Source organism: Amblyomma maculatum, chromosome 3, assembly GCF_055883805.1.
Source record: "Amblyomma maculatum isolate TAMU_Amacu chromosome 3, ASM5588380v1, whole genome shotgun sequence".
Taxonomy (NCBI): Eukaryota; Metazoa; Arthropoda; class Arachnida; order Ixodida; family Ixodidae; genus Amblyomma; species Amblyomma maculatum.
Genome location: NC_139346.1, coordinates 30,542,701 through 30,561,717, shown reverse-complemented (window position 1 = coordinate 30,561,717; position 19,017 = coordinate 30,542,701). Strand labels below are relative to the sequence as shown.

Below are 19,017 nucleotides of genomic sequence, written 5' to 3'. Positions count from 1 at the left end.
TAAATCAGATACCAAGAATCAATGGTTTAACAAACGCCTCAAGTCTCTCCTTGGCAAAAAGAAGCGCCTGTATCGAACAGCAAAACTTCAAAATAGTCACTTAGCATGGGAAAAATATCGCTTGTGCCCCCAACAGTATACCACAGAACTGACAAGTACTAAAGATAAGTTTTACTCTCAAGATTTACTATCAATCCTTCACTCTAACCCCAACAAATTCTGGCGCATGCTATCTAATAAACCACAAGATCGCCATGTACAACTCCTAGATGCTGATGGAGAACCAATCAAAAGCGATGACTGTGCGACCGCGCTCAACAATTACTTTACGTCAGTTTTTTCTGCTGCTAACGTTACTGCTAATGAACACATTCCAGAAATCTCACTCTCAGAAATGCCTAAAATCGAAATCAACCCTGATGGTGTATCAAAGCTTATTGCCTCACTGAAAATATCTACATCTGCCGGCTGCGATCAAATTAACAGCAAGCTACTAAAAAATACCATTTCATTGTCTAGCCAGGTACTGCATCTAATTTTTACGTAATCCTTAGATACCGGGGTTGTCCCTGACGATTGGAAAAAAGCTCAAATTACACCCATATTTAAAGCGGATGACCGCACGTGCCCTAACAACTATCGTCCCATTTCCCTCACTAGTATACCGTCTAAACTACTTGAGCACATTATTCTTTCCAATCTTATGACCCACATAGAATCAATGAATTTTTCCTATCCAAATCAACACGGCTTCTGGAAGCAGCTGTCATGTGAGACCCAGCTTGGCGAATTCACCCACGATATTCTACAATACTTAGATAACCTTGTCCAGATCGACGCTATCTTTCTCGACTTTTCAAAAGCATTTGATCGTGTTTCCCATAATCTTCTTCTTTTTAAGTTCTCATCGCTCGGCATTCCACAAACCTTGCTCTCCTGGCTAGAGCAGTTCATTAAAGGACGTAAGCAGTTCACCTGTGTTAATAACTGTCGCTCAGCTTTTTCCGACGTAACATCCGGCGTACCTCAAGGTGCAGGCTTATCACCTCTTTTATTCCTCATCTACATCAATGACCTACCGATCAACATAAAATCAACGCTACGTTTATTCGCAGATGACTGCGTAATTTACAGCCCCATCCACGGCGCTAGCGCCTTTGCCGCTCTTCAACAGGATCTAACCACTATCTCAGCGTGCTGTGACAAATGGCACATGCTTCTTAATCTAAATAAATGCCAATACATATCATTTTCCCGCAATAACAGTTATTGATAGCACTTACAACATAAAATCGGTCGCCGTCACGAGAACATCATCTTATAAATACCTAGGAGTACACATCACATCATCGCTGTCATGGACAACACACATTCAGACCATCTGTTCCAAAGCATCACGCACACTTGGTTTTCTCCGGCGCAATCTAAAATCTGCATCACCTGAAGTAAAAAGGTTGGCATACATAACATTCGTACGTCCTAAATTGGAGTACGCGTCATCTGTCTGGCATCCATCCCAATCGTATCTCATCTCAGACCTTGAAGCCATTCAAAATCGCGCCGCCCGTTTTATTACATCGCAGTACTCAAGAAATGCCAGCGTAACATTACTAAAACGATCCCTCGGCCTTCAAACACTAGCAACTCGCCGTGTTATTTCCCGGCTATGCCTCTTTCACTCTTTCTTTTATCGCTCATCAAGACATTTATTGCTGCAGCCACCCCCACGTACGTCATCCCGCCTAAACCACAGTAACCCAATCGCACGCATTAAAACCCGCACCTCCGCAATGAGCAGTTCATTTTTTCCCGACGCCATAGTGCTTTGGAATGGCCTTCCCGAAAACGTAATTACATGCTCCGATCACCGCCTTTTCTGTGAGAAACTGGCTAATCACTTCTCATAAACATATTCATACGGTGACACCGAAGTGCCAACTGTTCCTTGTTTTCTTTTTGTATGTTTATTTCTTGCTTTTAGTTTGTATATTATTTTACACTTTTTTGGTACCCCGTGTATTTTTCCCCCTTTCTTTCTTTTGTGTTCTCTGCTACTACCCTCCAACCTGTATGTACGCCCCCCCTTATGTAATGCCTTCGGGCCTTTAAGGGACAAATAAATGAAATATGTAGTAGGTGGCGAGGAGAGTTTGTCCGCGTCTGTCGACTGGTGTCTGCAACTGTTGTCGATGGGAAAACAACTTTCATCGTAGCAGCACCCTCTCAATACTTAATGGTTCACTTGCAGCATCTGAAGCCGCGGTGTGCTATCAGCTACATTATATTTGATTGTTTACATCGATTACTAACAAGGTCACCGCGGTGTTCACTTCTGCGCTAGTCCACATCAGTTCACAGCTCTTTAGGTGACCAAAGCTGCTGTTAATGCACTGCGATGAAATTGAAAATTGGTTTTGCGGAACGCTGGGGAGGAAAGAAAAGGGCGGACCAACCGTCTCCACGACGGGCATCCGAACTCAGCCGTGAAAAAAGGTGATGGGAGTGAAAGACTTGAGACAGGCGTCTTTACATTTCGCCGCCATCGAAACGCGGCGGGATTGAAAACGCGTTCTAGGGCTCAGCAGCCGCACGTGCTAACCACTGAGCCATCACGAAAGGCGGTGGAAAGGGAGACAAAACATTAATTTACCGACCCTGGTCAGAAAAACTAAACGTTAATATTATTATTGACAACTGCGTTCGATGTGCAGTACTGTGACACTGTGCTCGTGGCTGTATGGCTTGAATATCTGTGTCTCCACTCACACACAGTTGTCTGTGGAACTCGGCAGCTAATGCCTTGTTTAACTGTGCACGCAGTTTGTGTGTTTATATCTGTTCCCGAGGAAATGTCATGGTAATAACTAGCAACAAATTTTAATTAAGCCATCGTATACTGACTGCATTTTGCTAAATATTCCTTTCTTTTTTTCTTTATTCTCAACTGTGCACATAGTTTGTGTGTTTATATCTGTTCTCGTGGAAATGTCCTGGTAATAACTGTAGCAACACATTTTAACTAAGCCATCGTATACTGACTGCATTTTGCTAAATATTCCTTTATTTTTTTCTTTATTCTCTACACAGGCCGCTGTTTTCAGCCAAAGTGAAGTATTGGTTCTGCGGAGCGCAGACAGTGGTCCCATATGGCAGTATTAACTGCTGGGACTGCCCAAGCTGTGACCAGTACAATGGATTCAAGGAGGTATGATGAACTTGCTGACTGGCCACAGTCATTTTTGGTAGATCCTCGTTTACCCAAGCAATACATTTTCTGTGTAACCACTACAGCTCGGGTGCCTCTGAGCGCAGTGGCAGATGATGCAGCTGGCACAAATCTATTTCTTCATTATTTTAATGATTTTCAATAAAACCACTTGATGATTAAATGATGCCTTCTAGGCTGCAGCTTGCTATTGTGTGTTAAAGTTGTCTTTTGATTTCCTTTTACTTTCTCTTACTCTTAAAGCATTGCAGTTTACATTCTGAAGCTGCGCATTCACAAGGCTAAGGAAACTGCTACGCAAGGCCAACCCTTCAAAAGAGTAGGCAGATTCAGCACGTTCTTAAAAGCAGGGAGGCACGCATCAAGAAGAACAAGGGTTTGCGCATTCAGAGTCCAAATGACGCAATGATCACATCACAAAAATTATCACTTATCTGTCATAAACCGATTGGTTAGCCCTGCTATTGTTGGTTGATTCTGATCGATAGACCTGTTGACCAATAGGAGCGGGACTGGGAGGGGGGGGAGCATAATTCCACCCCTGTTTTCTAGACAAGTGTCAGTGACTCACACTCTATGAACTTGTTTCTCTGAGGCTGGGTCCTGAAAGCGACAATGCTTTTCCATCCTTGCCACAGGAATTAAACAATAAGCGAGTGTTAACTTATTAGCACACACCCAACTGTAGCCATGCGGCTTCCTGAAACTCCACAGAACAATTTTTCTGATCTTGGGCTTGAACATGGGGCTGCCACTTGTCTGGGTCTCCGTTCTACTATTTAAGGTCAGGAGAGCTACTTCGTAAATGGCAATACTAGCCAAGTGAATATTATCCTATTTAATATGGTCTTCACCTTGCGGGGATTGCCTTATGCACATATTAAATAAATAGGCATGTGCTGGCATCAAAAGTTCTACTATACATAGTCGACCCTAGGACATGATTTTTGTGCAAAATTTGGATCTAGAAAAATAAACTGTAATGAAAAGAGAGAGTTTTGAAGATGTCATGATAACTATATATGCAGGCTACTGCATAATGACATCTACAGAAGTGCTACACTTTGTGGAAAATGTCTAAATTTTAGCAGTTAAAAATGTTTCTGAACTGAACCTCTTGTGTTTTTTTTTTTCAGTGGAGGTACTAGAATAGGTCCACTTCATCGTTACAGTGCTGTCAGGAACTTTGCTCGACTAACTGAACACTGTGCAACAAGTTTAGTAACAGCATATAGTTGGAAATAAGCGCGTAGTTGATGTTCAGCATAACAATATTTGGAATCTCTTGTAGACTGAGTTACTTCGGGACATTAAGACCTCATGAGTCATAAGCCTTCCAACATTAATTTGTAGTTGTAAAGTTTGTGATTTAGAAGCACTACGCCTCTTTACATGTATATATTTTCCTGTATATTTTTTCTCGTGGAAAAAGAATGTGTGGAGCAATCATGCGCATTTTGTTTGTGCAGTATCATAAATGCATCAGTGATGAATGTCACAGTGGGATCTGATAATTTCGCTCAGCAGTGTGTTCTGTGCTGTCAACAGTCTGGGCAAATTACTTTGCAGCGATGTACTTTACTGAGCAATGCAGAGCTGTTGCTATATTTTTGTGTACCCTTTGCGTACATGCATGTAGTTGTTGCTCCTTCTAATTTGGACGTCTCCAGTTGACTGCATTCTGCTGGTCTAGTTTTGACTTTTGCTTCTTTCTTCAGGACGGCGACTACAACAAGCCGATTCCTGCACAGTTTGATGAGGCTCTCAACTTCACGACGACGACATGCTGTGAGCCAGACTCATCGCCTATAGCTCTTAAGCCCAAGTTTGACAGCCGCCTGTGTTCAGTCTGCAACTATCACCAACTCATCAAGGTCCGGCTTCTGGCAAACTTTACTCCTACAGAAGAGGTATGTGGTGCTGGGAATGTTCAGCGTTCTTTATTATTTTATTACGTTGAGTTTGGTTGCTGCGGGAGGTGGTCAGTTCGAAACCCACCGCCGGACACCCACCGGTAAAAATGGGTACAAGCGTCCCCCGGCCTGGTGCTCGGCTTTTACAGGGGTGTGCGTTTGGGAGAAGCTCCGTAAACCCCGCTGCGCGCCCCTCCTCCGCAGTGGGCCCAAACCCAGTTTCGAACCTCGCAGCCTGCAAAGGTGGTTCTGTTTGTCTTGCAAAGGTACTTCCTTTGACCCTCACCTGAAGTGCTCCCTTAGAGCCTCAGCTGCAGCACCGAAGCGGTGGCCTTGTGGTTGAGCATCCGCATCGCATTCGGGAGGTACCGGGTTCGATCCCTGGTGCCGCCGGGTACCCACCGGTTTTTAAATGGGTACAAGCTTTCCCCCGGCCTGGTGCTCGGCTCTTCTGGGGTGAAATGCTTGGGAAAAGGGGTCACGGCCCAAATAGTTGCGCCGATGTGGCAGTGATTCGTTCCGCCATCGGACAACAATAAGTCCGCCTTGAGCGGCAACAGCCCATTATGTGGCCCTTTTTTTTGCTCGGCTTTTACAGGGGTGTGCGTTTGGGAGAAGCTCCGTAAACCCCGCTGCGCGCCCCTCCTCCGCAGTGGGCCCAAACCCAGTTTCGAACCTCGCAGCCTGCAAAGGTGGTTCTGTTTGTCTTGCAAAGGTACTTCCTTTGACCCTCACCTGAAGTGCTCCCTTAGAGCCTCAGCTGCAGCAGTCCTAAAAAAAAGCCTTTTTTTATACTTTGTAGAGTATAAATAGATGCAGTCTACGTCCCAAGTCTTCAAAAAAAACTTTCGGAAGCTTTAGAAAGGCGTTTTGAGTAACGTTACACAGTTTGTCACGTCCGCACTTTTAGTTAATTGTATGCAAACAAAGTTGTCGTACTTCAGCCTACTGGTGCCATCTGGTTTTCAAAACTGAAACAATTTTTGTTTTTAGGCCTGGGAAAGCCAAAATTATTACCCGAAATAAAAAATAAAGGTAATTCAATGCTCGTGGATGTTGCTGTAGGTGAGATGAAGCCAAATGAGCGCCTGATGTGCTGTTTATGACCAATGAACATGCCAAAAAACCCAGTAACAACGACGAGTTGACTGTGAGTGAGACGGCCTCTTCGAAGCACTTGGACATGTTGAAAACATGATTTCAGCATATGCAATGGTCGTGAACGCTAAACTCTGGAAACAATGTATATAAGTCGAGCGTACGTTCAGGTTCGATTTGAAATAGCATTTTGCAAATGTGCACTTTAAAACATGTCATCCCATATGCTTTACGGGCACTTTATACTGGCGCTACATTCCACAGCCTCAAACCGTTGTCTCTGCAATCATGGTAGCTTTGGTACTGGTGCAAGGAACTACTGAGATAGAGTATAAGTAGCACCTTGACCCAGGGCTCTTCAGGTGCATAGTTGCCTTTCTTCGAGGTCATTTAGCACTATTTTTTTGTTGAATATATAACTAGAGACTGGACTTCTTGGTTTAAGCAAAAACACCCATAAAAGTATGTCGGTTTCAGTTTCTTTAAATTTGAGCTTAACCGAAAGAAGCCATTATTCTTGACATGTAAGGCATAGTTGGCTGGCTGTTGAGCACAAATTGCACTGGGTCGAGGTTGAAAATTGACTAGTTTAATAGAGAAGTCAGGGACATGATGCCACTGTGTATTATTAGATAAGCAACCAGTTGTGCAATTTGAGATATCGCTTCGTTACCTCGGTAGACCGGGAAGCACCACCTCCCAGCCGCCTGCTATCTGAGCACTTTTTATTTCCTATCACCACCCGATTAGAGCAACTACTCGGTTAAGGATGTTTAGTATCAGCTGATTTTAGAGCGCTGACATGGAACCATGCATGGGCATCATGAAAACTTCTGTTCTAATTACCACAGTGAATGAGTGGCAGTTCCATCACTTGTGTCACACCCTGTCACACCTATCACTGTGGCTCAGTGGTTAGAGCGCTTGCCTAATAAACTCAAGGATGCAGGATTAAAAAACCAAGGTGCCCGCTTACTGTGCAGTGTCAGTGCATGTTAAAGAACCCCATCTGGTCGAAATTTCTGGCGTACTTCGTTTTGGTGCCTCGCGTTGTCTAAAGAGTTACTTCAGGACGTTAAACCCTACAAACCAAGCCAAGCCATCACTTCGGTCAACACTAAGGCTATGGAATTTAAGAGGGTGCATTGTTCGGCAAGTCGGTCAGCCATGATAAATAAAAGGTTAGGGCACACATAGAGACAATGATGAGGAGGGAACATAACAGTGCCTCATGCTTTCATTTGATGCAGCGCAGGAACTCAAGAAACCAACACTAATATTTTAAACTACTATAGTTCATTGAAGTAAACTTCTACTTGCATTTTTATTCTGCCTACTTTCTTATTTATTGTGTTGCATTTTTCTCAATGATTAATTTCTTTCACAGGCACAGTTCAAAATGCTCTCATTTGGACATTAATTAGAAGTAAATAAATTGTTTCCGCTGACAAAAATGTTGAGACGCACTATAAGCAACCGTTGACCACAAAGATTGACATATAGATAATGAGAAAAGTAATTGACTCGTTGAAAATAATATTTGCAAAAAGAAGAAAGAAAGACTAAACATGTTCTGAAAAAGAACACTTAAAGATGGAGCCAAATTTTCCAAAAAAAAACTGAAAAAGCCTGCCCCTTGATATTCCTCATTTGAACCAATCAATATAAATTATATATGCGCCAAAAGCATGCTGCCATGCTTAAAATTCAGCTTCCATAACTTACCATGTAAGCTGAACTACTGCTGCTGTATGCATTATGCTGTCCTTGAGTTTGGTGCAAATGCTGTATGTATATCATTGTATTTCTATTTTGACATGAAACATAAGTTGTTCATTCACTGTGGTGTTTGCATGTTTTTCTCAAGCTGTATATATTTTCACCACAGAGTTGGCACATACATTGACATATCTCAGTAGAAACTGTACGAGTTCATCTGACACTTTGACTTTCCCAAAAACCATCTGTTCTGCTAGATTCTTTCTTTATTTGCTTGCTTGCTTGCTTGCTGGCTCGGCTCAGCCTTCACAAACATTTTCGTAGTGCAGCTCAGTAGCAATGGTACCTCTTCACGAACAACCCCATTTCATTTTGAGGAAGCTTCAACGCATGGACGATCATCCTCAGAACGCTACGGTTCAGTGTACTTGAAGAGTGGAGGAAGCATATGGATTCAAGAGAGAAATATGCGTGGTCGTTAGAACAGCATGTGACGTGCTAAGCAGCGTCCGAAACGACACGGCTGACCTATGCACAGGCCCAATGTCAGTGGTGGGATGGCGTGAATTTAAGCAAAACTATTTATGTGGCTATGCTGTATTCGGCAGTCGAATACTTCTGATCATCATCATTCCTGTCGTAGCGTGCACGTCTGAGGTGTGTAGGTACCACTGTTTTATGCAATTCATGTCAGAGAACATCAGTTTGGCTAACCACTAGCTTCGCAGGTCATACCTGGATGCGACTCCTCATCTGAATTAACAGGCACAAGGCCTTGCATGTCTGAATTGACGAGCGTCTGACACCATAGATTTACACGGACGTCAGCTGGGACTGCACTCCTATTTTGAAATTTCGAATTATAAAGGGGTCAAATAATTTTAGTTTAATGTACCTTATGATAACATCACAATATTTCGTTGTTAGCTCAAGTTGTCCAGCCCAGTCTTTAATGCGACATCTGTCTTGATTAAAACAATGCAGAAAATGTCACTTGGTTGAAATTGACCTATAGCTCTGGTATTGTGTCCTGTGGCCTACAATTTTGTTTGGCATATGCACACCCACAGCACTTTACTTCATGGCATCTGATATTGCTTGAAACTGCACAAGCTAGACCATAATTAAAGCGCAGATGAGTGAACATGGTGTAGAATATGAATTTTGGCTATAATGACGTTAAAGGTACAGTCAGCTGTCTGAGACAAGTAAACACATACAGTAAAACCTCATTGTTTCGAACTCATTGGGACTGCGCAAAATTTCAGGTCGAACACCGTGAAAAACAAAAGGGCGAGGCAAAAAATTTCATCACTAGAATGCGCTGCGCATCTGCACGTACCCTGCACTTCATCCCGCCTCTGCACCTTGTTTATAATTTCTCGAGGGGTGGCATTGTGGCGCGCTTGCAACTTCAAAAAACAAAAATGTGAATATGTTACGATGTTAGCAGAGATGAAAAGAGAAATGCCACTCCTTCCTGCCCTCCACACTTGAGCGTGATCTGAGCGGCTTGCTGCAAATTTGCACGGTCGTGCAGTTTCTTATTTCACAGCACACACATGCCCCAAGATTATTTTTGAAAGTTGCTCTTGCGCTGCCTATCACTTCTGAGGCAGCGACCACCAGCGTATAGAAGCCAGGCAAACAACGTGCAATTCGAACTTCGTTGCCAACTACACTTTGATGATTGGGCCCTTGTTCTGCCGGCATCGGGCATTGTCATGGGCACTTATTGCTTGCCACTGGTTGAAAACACGAGGAGGATGAGGACACACGGCGCACCACTTCGTTGTATATTCTCATCCTCCTCTTATGTGATTGGCCAGAACCAGTAGTGATGCCGTATTATGTTCAAATTTTGTAACTCTACTAGCAGACTGGCTACATTGCCTGGGGTTGACACATGCACTACATCTTTAAGAACAACCGCAATGCAAAGGGTTATTTTCATTCAAAGAACCTTCAGGCACCTACATCTTTTTTTTTCTCTCTTCATTGCATTTTGCGTGGTGTAATTCTGCGTTCTCACCATCTTTTAAAATGGTTTGCATGGGCAGCGTTCTAGCATGCTGACAGTGGCGCTGCCTTTGACAGTGCTGCTAATGGCAAACTATCTTTGCATTTATGTGTGGTACGTGTCACCAGCCTTATGTTTTGGCAATTAATTGCGAAAGCAATACTACTACAACAGCCAAAGCGAGACCTTGGGTGGCCGCAGCTACGCCGTGAAGAGGCGTAGCTACGGTCTCCTCATAAAAAATCAGCCTGCCATGACATTTCAATTCACGTTACCCCTATGCTATGGGCAGGAGCTGCCAACTCGGGTCACTCCTTTCATATGAGAGGGTGATATCAGAATCAGCCTGCAAGAACAGTTTGCATTCTCGTTACCCCTATGATACGCAGGCATTTCTGTACGGCTTGGTTGAAGCGTGACTTTATATGTGGGCTGGTAGCTTACGTTCTCGCATCATACCAGGGATTAAGTTCCCCCCAATGATGTAGCACCTTACACTGATGGGGCATGATAGGGGAATAACGTAGCAAGCAAAAGAAGCTTCCGTCGTTGCTCTTGCAATTGAACTAGGGTTTACCAGAGCTAAACCATAACTAACGTTTTCAGAAACTGCATTAGTTCTTTAAACCTTTGTTCTCACCATCTGATGGATGTTGAGATCATGGAACTGTGGCCAAAGACATTGTTGACCCTTGAGGCCTACAAAGCACTAGTTTCATTATTCGAGGGCCTCATGCTTGTGTGTCAGAAGTTATCGTGCTCCTGACCTCTTCTCTGATTTTCTTTTAAATCCCAAAATCCCATTCCCCTGGTACAGGGCAGCCATTTGGAACACCCTTACCTCTTCCTCTTCCACACACTTTCAAGCAAACCTGCATGTCTCAATACCACGCTGATTATTGCCCCGGCGGCAGGCGGTCATTCTCATGTCTCTTTCAGTTTTCTGCGTTTATCAGTCCAGCTTTAGTTCGACAAGAAGCTTTTGATTGTCGCAAAGAAAATACATGACTAACAAAATTCACATGACGGTTTATTTAAACATTGACACCTTTGCAAGGTGTGCTATCGCCTCTACAAGTATGGTAGTTAGTATACAAGCTTTTGATGTTGCTGGGCTACGGCTTAGCAGGAGAAGGAATTCAGATTGCATGCTACTTGCTTGCTGTGTTGTGCAGAGCCAATTCGAGACTGAGGTGGAGCAGTATCGGGCGCATCTGGAAGAGGTGTATGCGCTGGGCCTGGCATGCGAGACTCAGGTGAAGCGAACACTGAACCTGCAAGACTCTCTGCTGCGGCCACAGCTGATGGGCCACACACTGCCAACCCGTTGGAGGGTGCTGGTACACTACTCCCTTGTAAGTTGACCTGATTAATTGCTACAGTGTTAGTAATGAATGCGTTGGAACTAGTTGCCCGCTCAGGAGATGGTGCTGGTTTCAGTATATGTCAAGCTATGACATTACTTTCAATGGTTAGCTGGTGGCAAATTGGAGAGGGAATATCCTGCTCTCCACTTTTACGGCAGAGAAGAATGTGTACGTTGAGTACGTGTAAACCATGTACCGCTGTTGGCAGGTTGCACAGTAGAGAGAGGAAAATCTTCCTCTCCGCTTCTAAGGGAGAGGAGGTGAAACCAGAAGTTGGTGGCCACGGAAAGAACCGATGCAGTGGCTGCTGTGGACAGAGGAGGTCCTGACATGGGTGGAGGGATGTCACCCTGAGGGTGATTGCCATGCAGCAACTCATGGGTGGTTACCGAGGAAGGTGGAGGGCCCCATCAGCCAATGCCAATCAGTTTTCATTGACAAATGCACTATACCAGCTATCTTGACTCTTCAAGCAATGAGAAGACTTAACCGCAGCAAAAATTTTTTGTTCTGTGGAGGGAGTGTTTTTTAGTAGGACATCAAGAGGGAGTACTAAAAATGAAACATGGAATTCGTAATAGAAGCGATTATGTCAGGAATGGACTCTCAAAACGTTTTTTTATTTATTTTTATTACAAGCTACTACTTGCTCGCATGATGAAAACTGGTCTTTTTTTTTTAAGACGTTGGATGCAGTCGAGTATTTATGTAAAGTGGGCCTGCGCTTTTCAGTACTTGTTTGTGTGTGATTATGCTGTGCACATTGGGTTTCTACATTGGGGGAGGGGACCACTTACGCATGTTGGTATTCATACGACTTCGTTACAAAACGGGAGATGTTGACAAAGGAGGCTTGTTTATAAAATTGCTAACCTTGCCACAAACACTGCTCGAATACATGTCAGCACCTATGTTAGTGGTCTGTATCAAAGGTGTTGATAACAGCTTGTTCTTGGTTGGCAAAAGTTGATTGCTTGGATCTTTTTATGTTTGGCAGCAAAAAAAATGCATTTGTAACACTGAGGTAATTGGATTTCAAGGAAATTAGATTCATGCCACTCGAGTGATCATTGTTGAATGGCGATGGGGTTCAGCTTGTCGGCAACTGCAAAAACTTTATTGTCATTCTTACAGTTTGCTTGTGAAAAATTACCGGGAATGGCGATAGTACTTGTATTTTGTTTTCGCCGTAAACTTAAAGGATGCTGTTTTCATTGGCAATGGTCTCTTTGTATTCAACACATGGTAAGCTGTAATCTGGCCAGATTCAGCCTGTCTTCACGGTGCAATTTTGTCTACTTAAATATAATAAGTGAGCAAATTTTCACAGTTAGTGTGCTGAGAAGTACGCTCATGGGATCACCCAAGCCGAGCACTGGAATTTTGCGTGCCGTCACTCTCATTAGCTAAGCTGTTTCATGACGTCCACCACCGGGATCCTAGCATTCCCCGCCTGAAGCTCACACCGTCAATATATCGCAGGCATGCATCTGGCAGGTGAGAAAGTGGGGCGCAGGTTAGTCAGCGGGTTGTGTGATGTCACGAGACCAGATGACATGATCGAGTTGGAATGGGCTGCCACCTCAGGTAGCTCCTTTCATATGGAACTGCAAAATTAGAATTGAATGCCATCGGATATTGTGTGCCATCCACCTGATTGGCTGAACTGTTTTGTGACGTCACAACTATGTGGTCTCGAGCAAGTAATTAAAGTCTGGTATATGCTCAGCCAATGGCTTACTATGACCCGAGCTTTGACCTTGACTTGACCTTTAATTTAATCTTTACCTTAATTAGCCATGATCCAAACCAGTACTTCTCGGAACACTGCTACTGGCGTAACCAGTTTAAGCCTCTTCTAATTTTCTAGATCACCTATCAAACTTTAACCTTGACTTGACCTTTACCTTAATTAGCCATCATCCAAACCAGTACTTCTCAGAACTTTGCCACTGGCGTAACCAGGTTAAGCCTCTTCTAATTTTCTAGATCACCTATCACTACAGCACTGCTGACTCGTCTCATTACTCCAGTCTTGTTCGTCTTTGCATCCAGTTTTGATGCCTTGTTAACTGTGCAGCACACTCGATAGGCTAACCCGCGTCTTTTTTTGTCGCAGCCTTGGCAGCAACGCCTGCGGCTCTTACTGTCAACGACGGCATCAGTGTTGAGCCTTTGTACCTCAGTGATGTTGATCATGGCCTTTTTGAAGAATGACTGCGTGCTTGCCCATTACGGCACAAAGTTGGGCTTAGCCAACGTAGTGAGCATGCCACCCAAGCATCTCCTGCGGCCAGCCGGCTTGGTGTTATCTGCCAGCTCTGTGCTGCTTGCAGGACGTCGACGGTAATCTTCAGCACTTTTAACTTTGTTCCGGGCCTTTCTTTTTTTTTTTTACTTTAATGGGACATAGCACTGAGCAAAATGTTTCATGAAATTGTGGTGGAAATAAAAAGATCTTGCCCCATTTAGTACTGTACAGATCGAGCACTACAGTATCCAAAAACGAAGATTTATAATTTTAGTGTGGCACTAAAAATTGCATAAAACCAGCTGAAGTGACTTCTTGCGGGGAAACGGTGTCATTATCAGCGTAGTACCCCACGTGACCACATCTCAGGAAAATTATCACTAACATTTTTAAGTTGGTGTTCTTTTTTTCTTTTCTTTTTTTCAGGGGTTCTTGTTCTGTATTTGTGCTCTCTCGAGTGTCCTTTAATATAAATCATTCCTCCTTTCACATTGTATATGATGTGTCTCTAGCGCCTCTCACTCATGGTGCCACAGGGCTGTGAATTCCTTGACTGAAGCGGTAACCACAGTCCGTTAAAACTTTATTGACGAGGTATACATTCTACAGGCATACAGAACAACCCTGCAAAATGTGAGGAGTGTAGTTTCAGTATACTAGAAGCACAGAACCGGACCTAGAAAGGGTTAGAAACTGTGAGAAAAAGCGGGGGGGCGTGGTCGCAGCGTTTGGCGGGCGGGGCACTGCTTGCATGCTGGTAGGTGGTGCTACAAGAGATGCATCGCTGGCCTAAAGCTGTGTATTCGTGCTTCTAGGTTATGAATAATAAGCTTACCCACTTTAATGTTTTGTCTTTCTAATCATGGACATATCAGACTATTTCATGATCCTTTTCGTGCTCAATATATAGAGGTTTGACTGTATTTCCAGTCTCTCCTCATTGGTCATACCCAGACCTGGCCTCCTTCTGAGAAGTCGTTTGAATAACCTGTGCGAGACCCGTAGCGCTCAAATTATTGTGCTGCTGATACCATAGACTTCTGTCGTGCATTGTGCAAGGTTGTTCTGACAGTTCGAATGGTTTGGATTTTCGATTTATCGCGGTTTTACTGTGCCTCATATTTAGATGATTTGCATGAAACATTAGGGCACCTTATCTGAGTCCAGGGCCTAGCTTCTTCACTGTATGTCGGAGCAGATGGCAATGAGCAGGTCAGAAAGATGCTCATGTTTTCACCACCCTTCTGGCCGTGTACATAGCAGCCACTATGACCTTGGTACAAACTGTGTAGTATATGGATGCTGCTTATGTATGATTCAGACAAAAAAAACAATCTGTAGTGTTAGCGCTCCTGCCGTTTGTTTTATTGCGAAAGCTTTAATAACTTATTTAAAGAGTCAAATATATAGAAATTACAATGACATGATCAGTGTCACAGCATGTAGCATCACATGTGGAAAAGAGAAAAACGAGTTGAGCGAGAGAAAGCCTGGCAGAATGCATATGCTCATTGAGAGAATAGAGCTCATGCCAATTGCTATGGCAGTAGAGGTGGCTATCACAGAAGGCCTCGTGTATCAGTGCATCAGCTGCGATGGCAGAGTACACTATAGAGGCAGCACCAACGGAAGCCAGTTGCTCACAAGTGCTACGTAGTGTTCGTATGATGCCCAAAGATTATCACGTGACACACGCTGTAGCATGAAGTATACGTCATCAATTGCAGTGGCTATAAAGGAGCAGTCACTCACGGTTGTTATGAATAGTAGTAGTAGTAGTAGTAGTAGTAGTAGTAGTAGTTAGTAGCCTGTGTTGGGATGGAGCATACTTTGCGGCTGTGTTCTTGTGTGCTGACGTCGTGGGTGTCATTGCCTTGGAGCGTCAGTACAATCGCAAGTTGGCAACCAATGAGTGGACGCCCACGTGTTCAGGAGTATAGCGCCGTCACAAAGAGAGGTTGTTATTTTGGACTAGGCCACAAAGTGCGGAGGATATGTGGCTTGCCAAGCCAGGTGCCAGGGAGTACAAATGCCACTGCAAAGAGAGGGTAACATATTATGCTCGATTTGGCATGTTTTCCGAGCTCAATACTATAGCACGTGAGGAAACCGGTGACTGCAAATTAAGGCTCTGTATGTACCACTGAGCAGTCGCCTGTAAAATGCTGACACAAGACTTGTGCTCCATACCTCTCAACCACTAATGGCAATCTGCTAGTTAACGACAGCTTTCTCTGAACAATCTGATATTTGGATATGCTTACCTGTAAATTTTTTTAGAAGACATTTCTTTAAAAATGTGTTCTGCCTATTTTGGTTGAAGAAACTTGCATGTAGCAACAGGAAGCCACATTTGCTCTCTTCACTGGTAGCCATCACTTATTTTCCTCTTTTTTTTTTCGGTTGCAGGCTTGGGCATACAGCTTTAGTTCCGTGCTTCCTTTGGCTGCAGTTTGTGGCGTCCCACCATTTTGAAGAGGGAAGGTGGTTGAACACATTCTACATGGCATGGTCGCAGCTTGCCCTTGCTTGCGCCACATTCGTCTTAGGTGTTGCTCACACTTTGTTCCTCATCAAGATCCAGCTGCGTCGCGATGCGCTCAGGTAAGCAGAGCGCTCTGTTGCTTATTTTTTTGCTGGGAATAGAGAAGGCTTTGTTCCATCTATCACGTTACTTTCTCTAAGCCATAGAGAATGCTGTTGCATTAGCATAGCAAAGCACCGTGAATCAATGTACCAACATTTTGCTCACATTTTATTTGTCACGTGTGATTGTTTGTATGTGTTGAAATAATTTTTTTTTCAAGTAATGTGACTTCCTTTTTTTTACTTCTCATGCATACCCATTTTAGTGGAGAGTTTCAGAGAAATTAGTTATTGCTACAAAAGGGCTGCTGCATATGCCAGTAGCCTGTCATGTTGTCTGAGCTACAGTGAGCTCATGATAATGAGAAAACTGAAAAAATTGACCGTTATAACCACTTATGATCAGAAATCACCCGCACACATCCATATTTGCTTTGGATGCAAACAGTAGTTGTTGTGGAATGCAGGTACTAGTACCAAAAAATTGACATTTGACTCCCTATTCAGCTGCTAAATTGGTGCATCGTGCGTTAGGTATGGTAATGAAATCCAATAGCAGCTGTGACTTCATGATCGCGCAGTGCATGAATCAAACTGCTACGCATACATTGGGTTAGATCGCCTATCCAGACAGCGGTGCTCCCGCTTTTCAAAGAATTGTCAAGATTGTTAACTGCGCTAATTTTTACTTGTTCACGAGAGCACCCACTTCGAATACTTGTCTCAGATCTGCTGCTTCGTCACAAGACTTGGGCTTTGCGATTTGCCGGTATTGTGACAATCCACTCAGCTTAAGAATGCTCCATAAATGCACTTATGCCTTATCGCACGGTCGGCCGCTGCCAGCATTGTTGCCAGTTTCTTTTCTTCTCTCTCTCTCTCTCTTTCGCTTCAGCATCTGGCACTATCTTCCGACACACTGTGTCAACTTTGCATCCAGGATCGGTGCACACGAAGTGGTCATTGCCAATTGCGGATGCCGCAAGCGTCTGCAAAAATTTTGTTAGCTCTCGGCATTGTTCTACTTCCAGATTTTAGAATTTTTCAGTGGCGTGGCTATAGTAGTACTAAAATGAGACTTTCATTCAGCCAAAAATTACAGGTTGAACACGTTGACAACTTGGGCGACCAGTCGATGCTGTTTTTCTTCTTCTGCGCCAAGCAAGTCTAGCCAGGCTGTTGGGCAGTAGCAGAGGCAATGGGATAGATTTGCATAGGTAGTGGGACATTTAAGACAGGACGGGTCAGATCAATAGCAATTAAAGAGGTTATAAGCATAGTGAAAGTGGTCTGCTATTCTGCAATTTCTTTGCCATCGACAATGGCATTCTGTGTTGCTCATACTCTTAGAGATCACACTGTAAGTTCATCAACCGGATCAGCGTCACTACTGCATTGAACACCTCTGTTCTAAGGTAATGATGATGCACCTGCAGAATTTAGGTTTCGCTTCACTGTTCCCCTATTAACTGTGGGTCTCCAAGCATATTGTTAATATGATGGCGTGTCCACCGCTGTCGCAGCCTCATTGTGGGCACATTTTTTTTCCCGCCCCTTTTTTCATATTAGCGAGAGAGAGAAGGGGTCTTTTAGTTGGCACGCAGTAAAATAAAATCAAGCCTACTGTGCACTTCGCCGCTTTTCTATCATAAGTGCAAGAATGTGCATTTTGGTTTCCTTGTGCTTATTGTAGAGAGGCAAGGCTATTTGCTTTGATGACACAATAGTGAGCTCTAAGGTCATGGGTGTGCCGAAGGCAACTGACACCTTGTCCTCTTACGGGGTTTTGGGTAAACATAGCACACTACCTTTGAGCACAGGGAGTTCGACATACATCCATCGATGCAGATTGCAAGCAACACGGCCACATCAGCTGTGAGGGCTGGTGTGGGTGACTGGTTGCCCCAACACTAGAGCTTTGTAGTGGTTTCACTCGAAGTCACGTTCTCCGGCCTTGCCTGTATTATCCCAGATGGCGGAAGCAGGCTGCGCGCTGGCCACTAGGATCTTTATCATCACATTTCCCGTTCCAATGCGTCTTTAAATATATGCACTCAGCTCAATCATTTGAACTTGTATTACAATTTAGGCTCAGGTTCAATTCATTTCAGCAGTGAAATTTCATTGTGCTTTGATGCTAAAAGTACTATACGGTGTTCAGTGAGTATGAGGTTGCGAAGACTGAAGTAATTCATTACATCCAGGATTTGTTTAAATAGAATTTAATTGCAGTGAGGTTTGAGTGCATTGCCTTTTTCAGTTTCCATCACGAATTCAGGAACAGGAAGTCACTTTTGCTCTTGATTATGATCTCCTAGCTTTCAGCAGGATTCACTCTTCCTACTTCCTTTTAAGTGTCTCGCAGTACTAAGCCTTGCAGAAGCAGTCATTGTGACACGCATACAGATTTCCCCCTGGGCGGCACTTGTGTTGGATTTCCCCAGGAAGCTGGTTGGCTCGGGTGCAAGCAGCCTGTCATCTTGGAGCCCCTGTGCCTCTAGTGGTGTGAGCCTGAGTTCAGCGGAATACCTGCCCAGGTGGGGTTCTCAGCACATTGGCCAGAGTGACTTCGGAGACAGGTGGAGCACATACAGCCGGCAGACGAAGTCCTCTCGTCGCTCAGCACGTCTGACAGACCTTTCCGACAGGATGAGCGACGTGCACATATCCCCCGAGAGTGAACGGTCGTGGACCACTAGTGAGTTGGCTGCTGCTGCTGTTTTTACAAAGGGCATTCGCAGTGTTGTGGCTGGAATAACATTGCACGTTGGTAGAAGTGGCTGCCAGACAGTAATTAGTACAGTTTTTCTTTAGCACAGTGTTTGTTGCACTTCGAA

At 44.0% G+C, this 19,017-nt stretch overlaps 1 protein-coding gene across 1 annotated transcript in view; it reads left to right on the top strand.

The window, feature by feature from the left end:
• Positions 1-19,017, top strand: part of LOC146194442 (uncharacterized) — a 34,157-nt gene that overhangs the window by 2,043 nt on the left and 13,097 nt on the right. The window contains exons 2-7 of the mRNA XM_084597411.1: positions 3,088-3,205; positions 4,945-5,136; positions 11,152-11,331; positions 13,463-13,689; positions 16,004-16,198; positions 18,625-18,878. Of these exons, the coding sequence (XP_084453537.1) occupies positions 3,088-3,205; positions 4,945-5,136; positions 11,152-11,331; positions 13,463-13,689; positions 16,004-16,198; positions 18,625-18,878 (1,166 nt within the window). The remainder of the gene's footprint in view (positions 1-3,087; positions 3,206-4,944; positions 5,137-11,151; positions 11,332-13,462; positions 13,690-16,003; positions 16,199-18,624; positions 18,879-19,017) is intronic.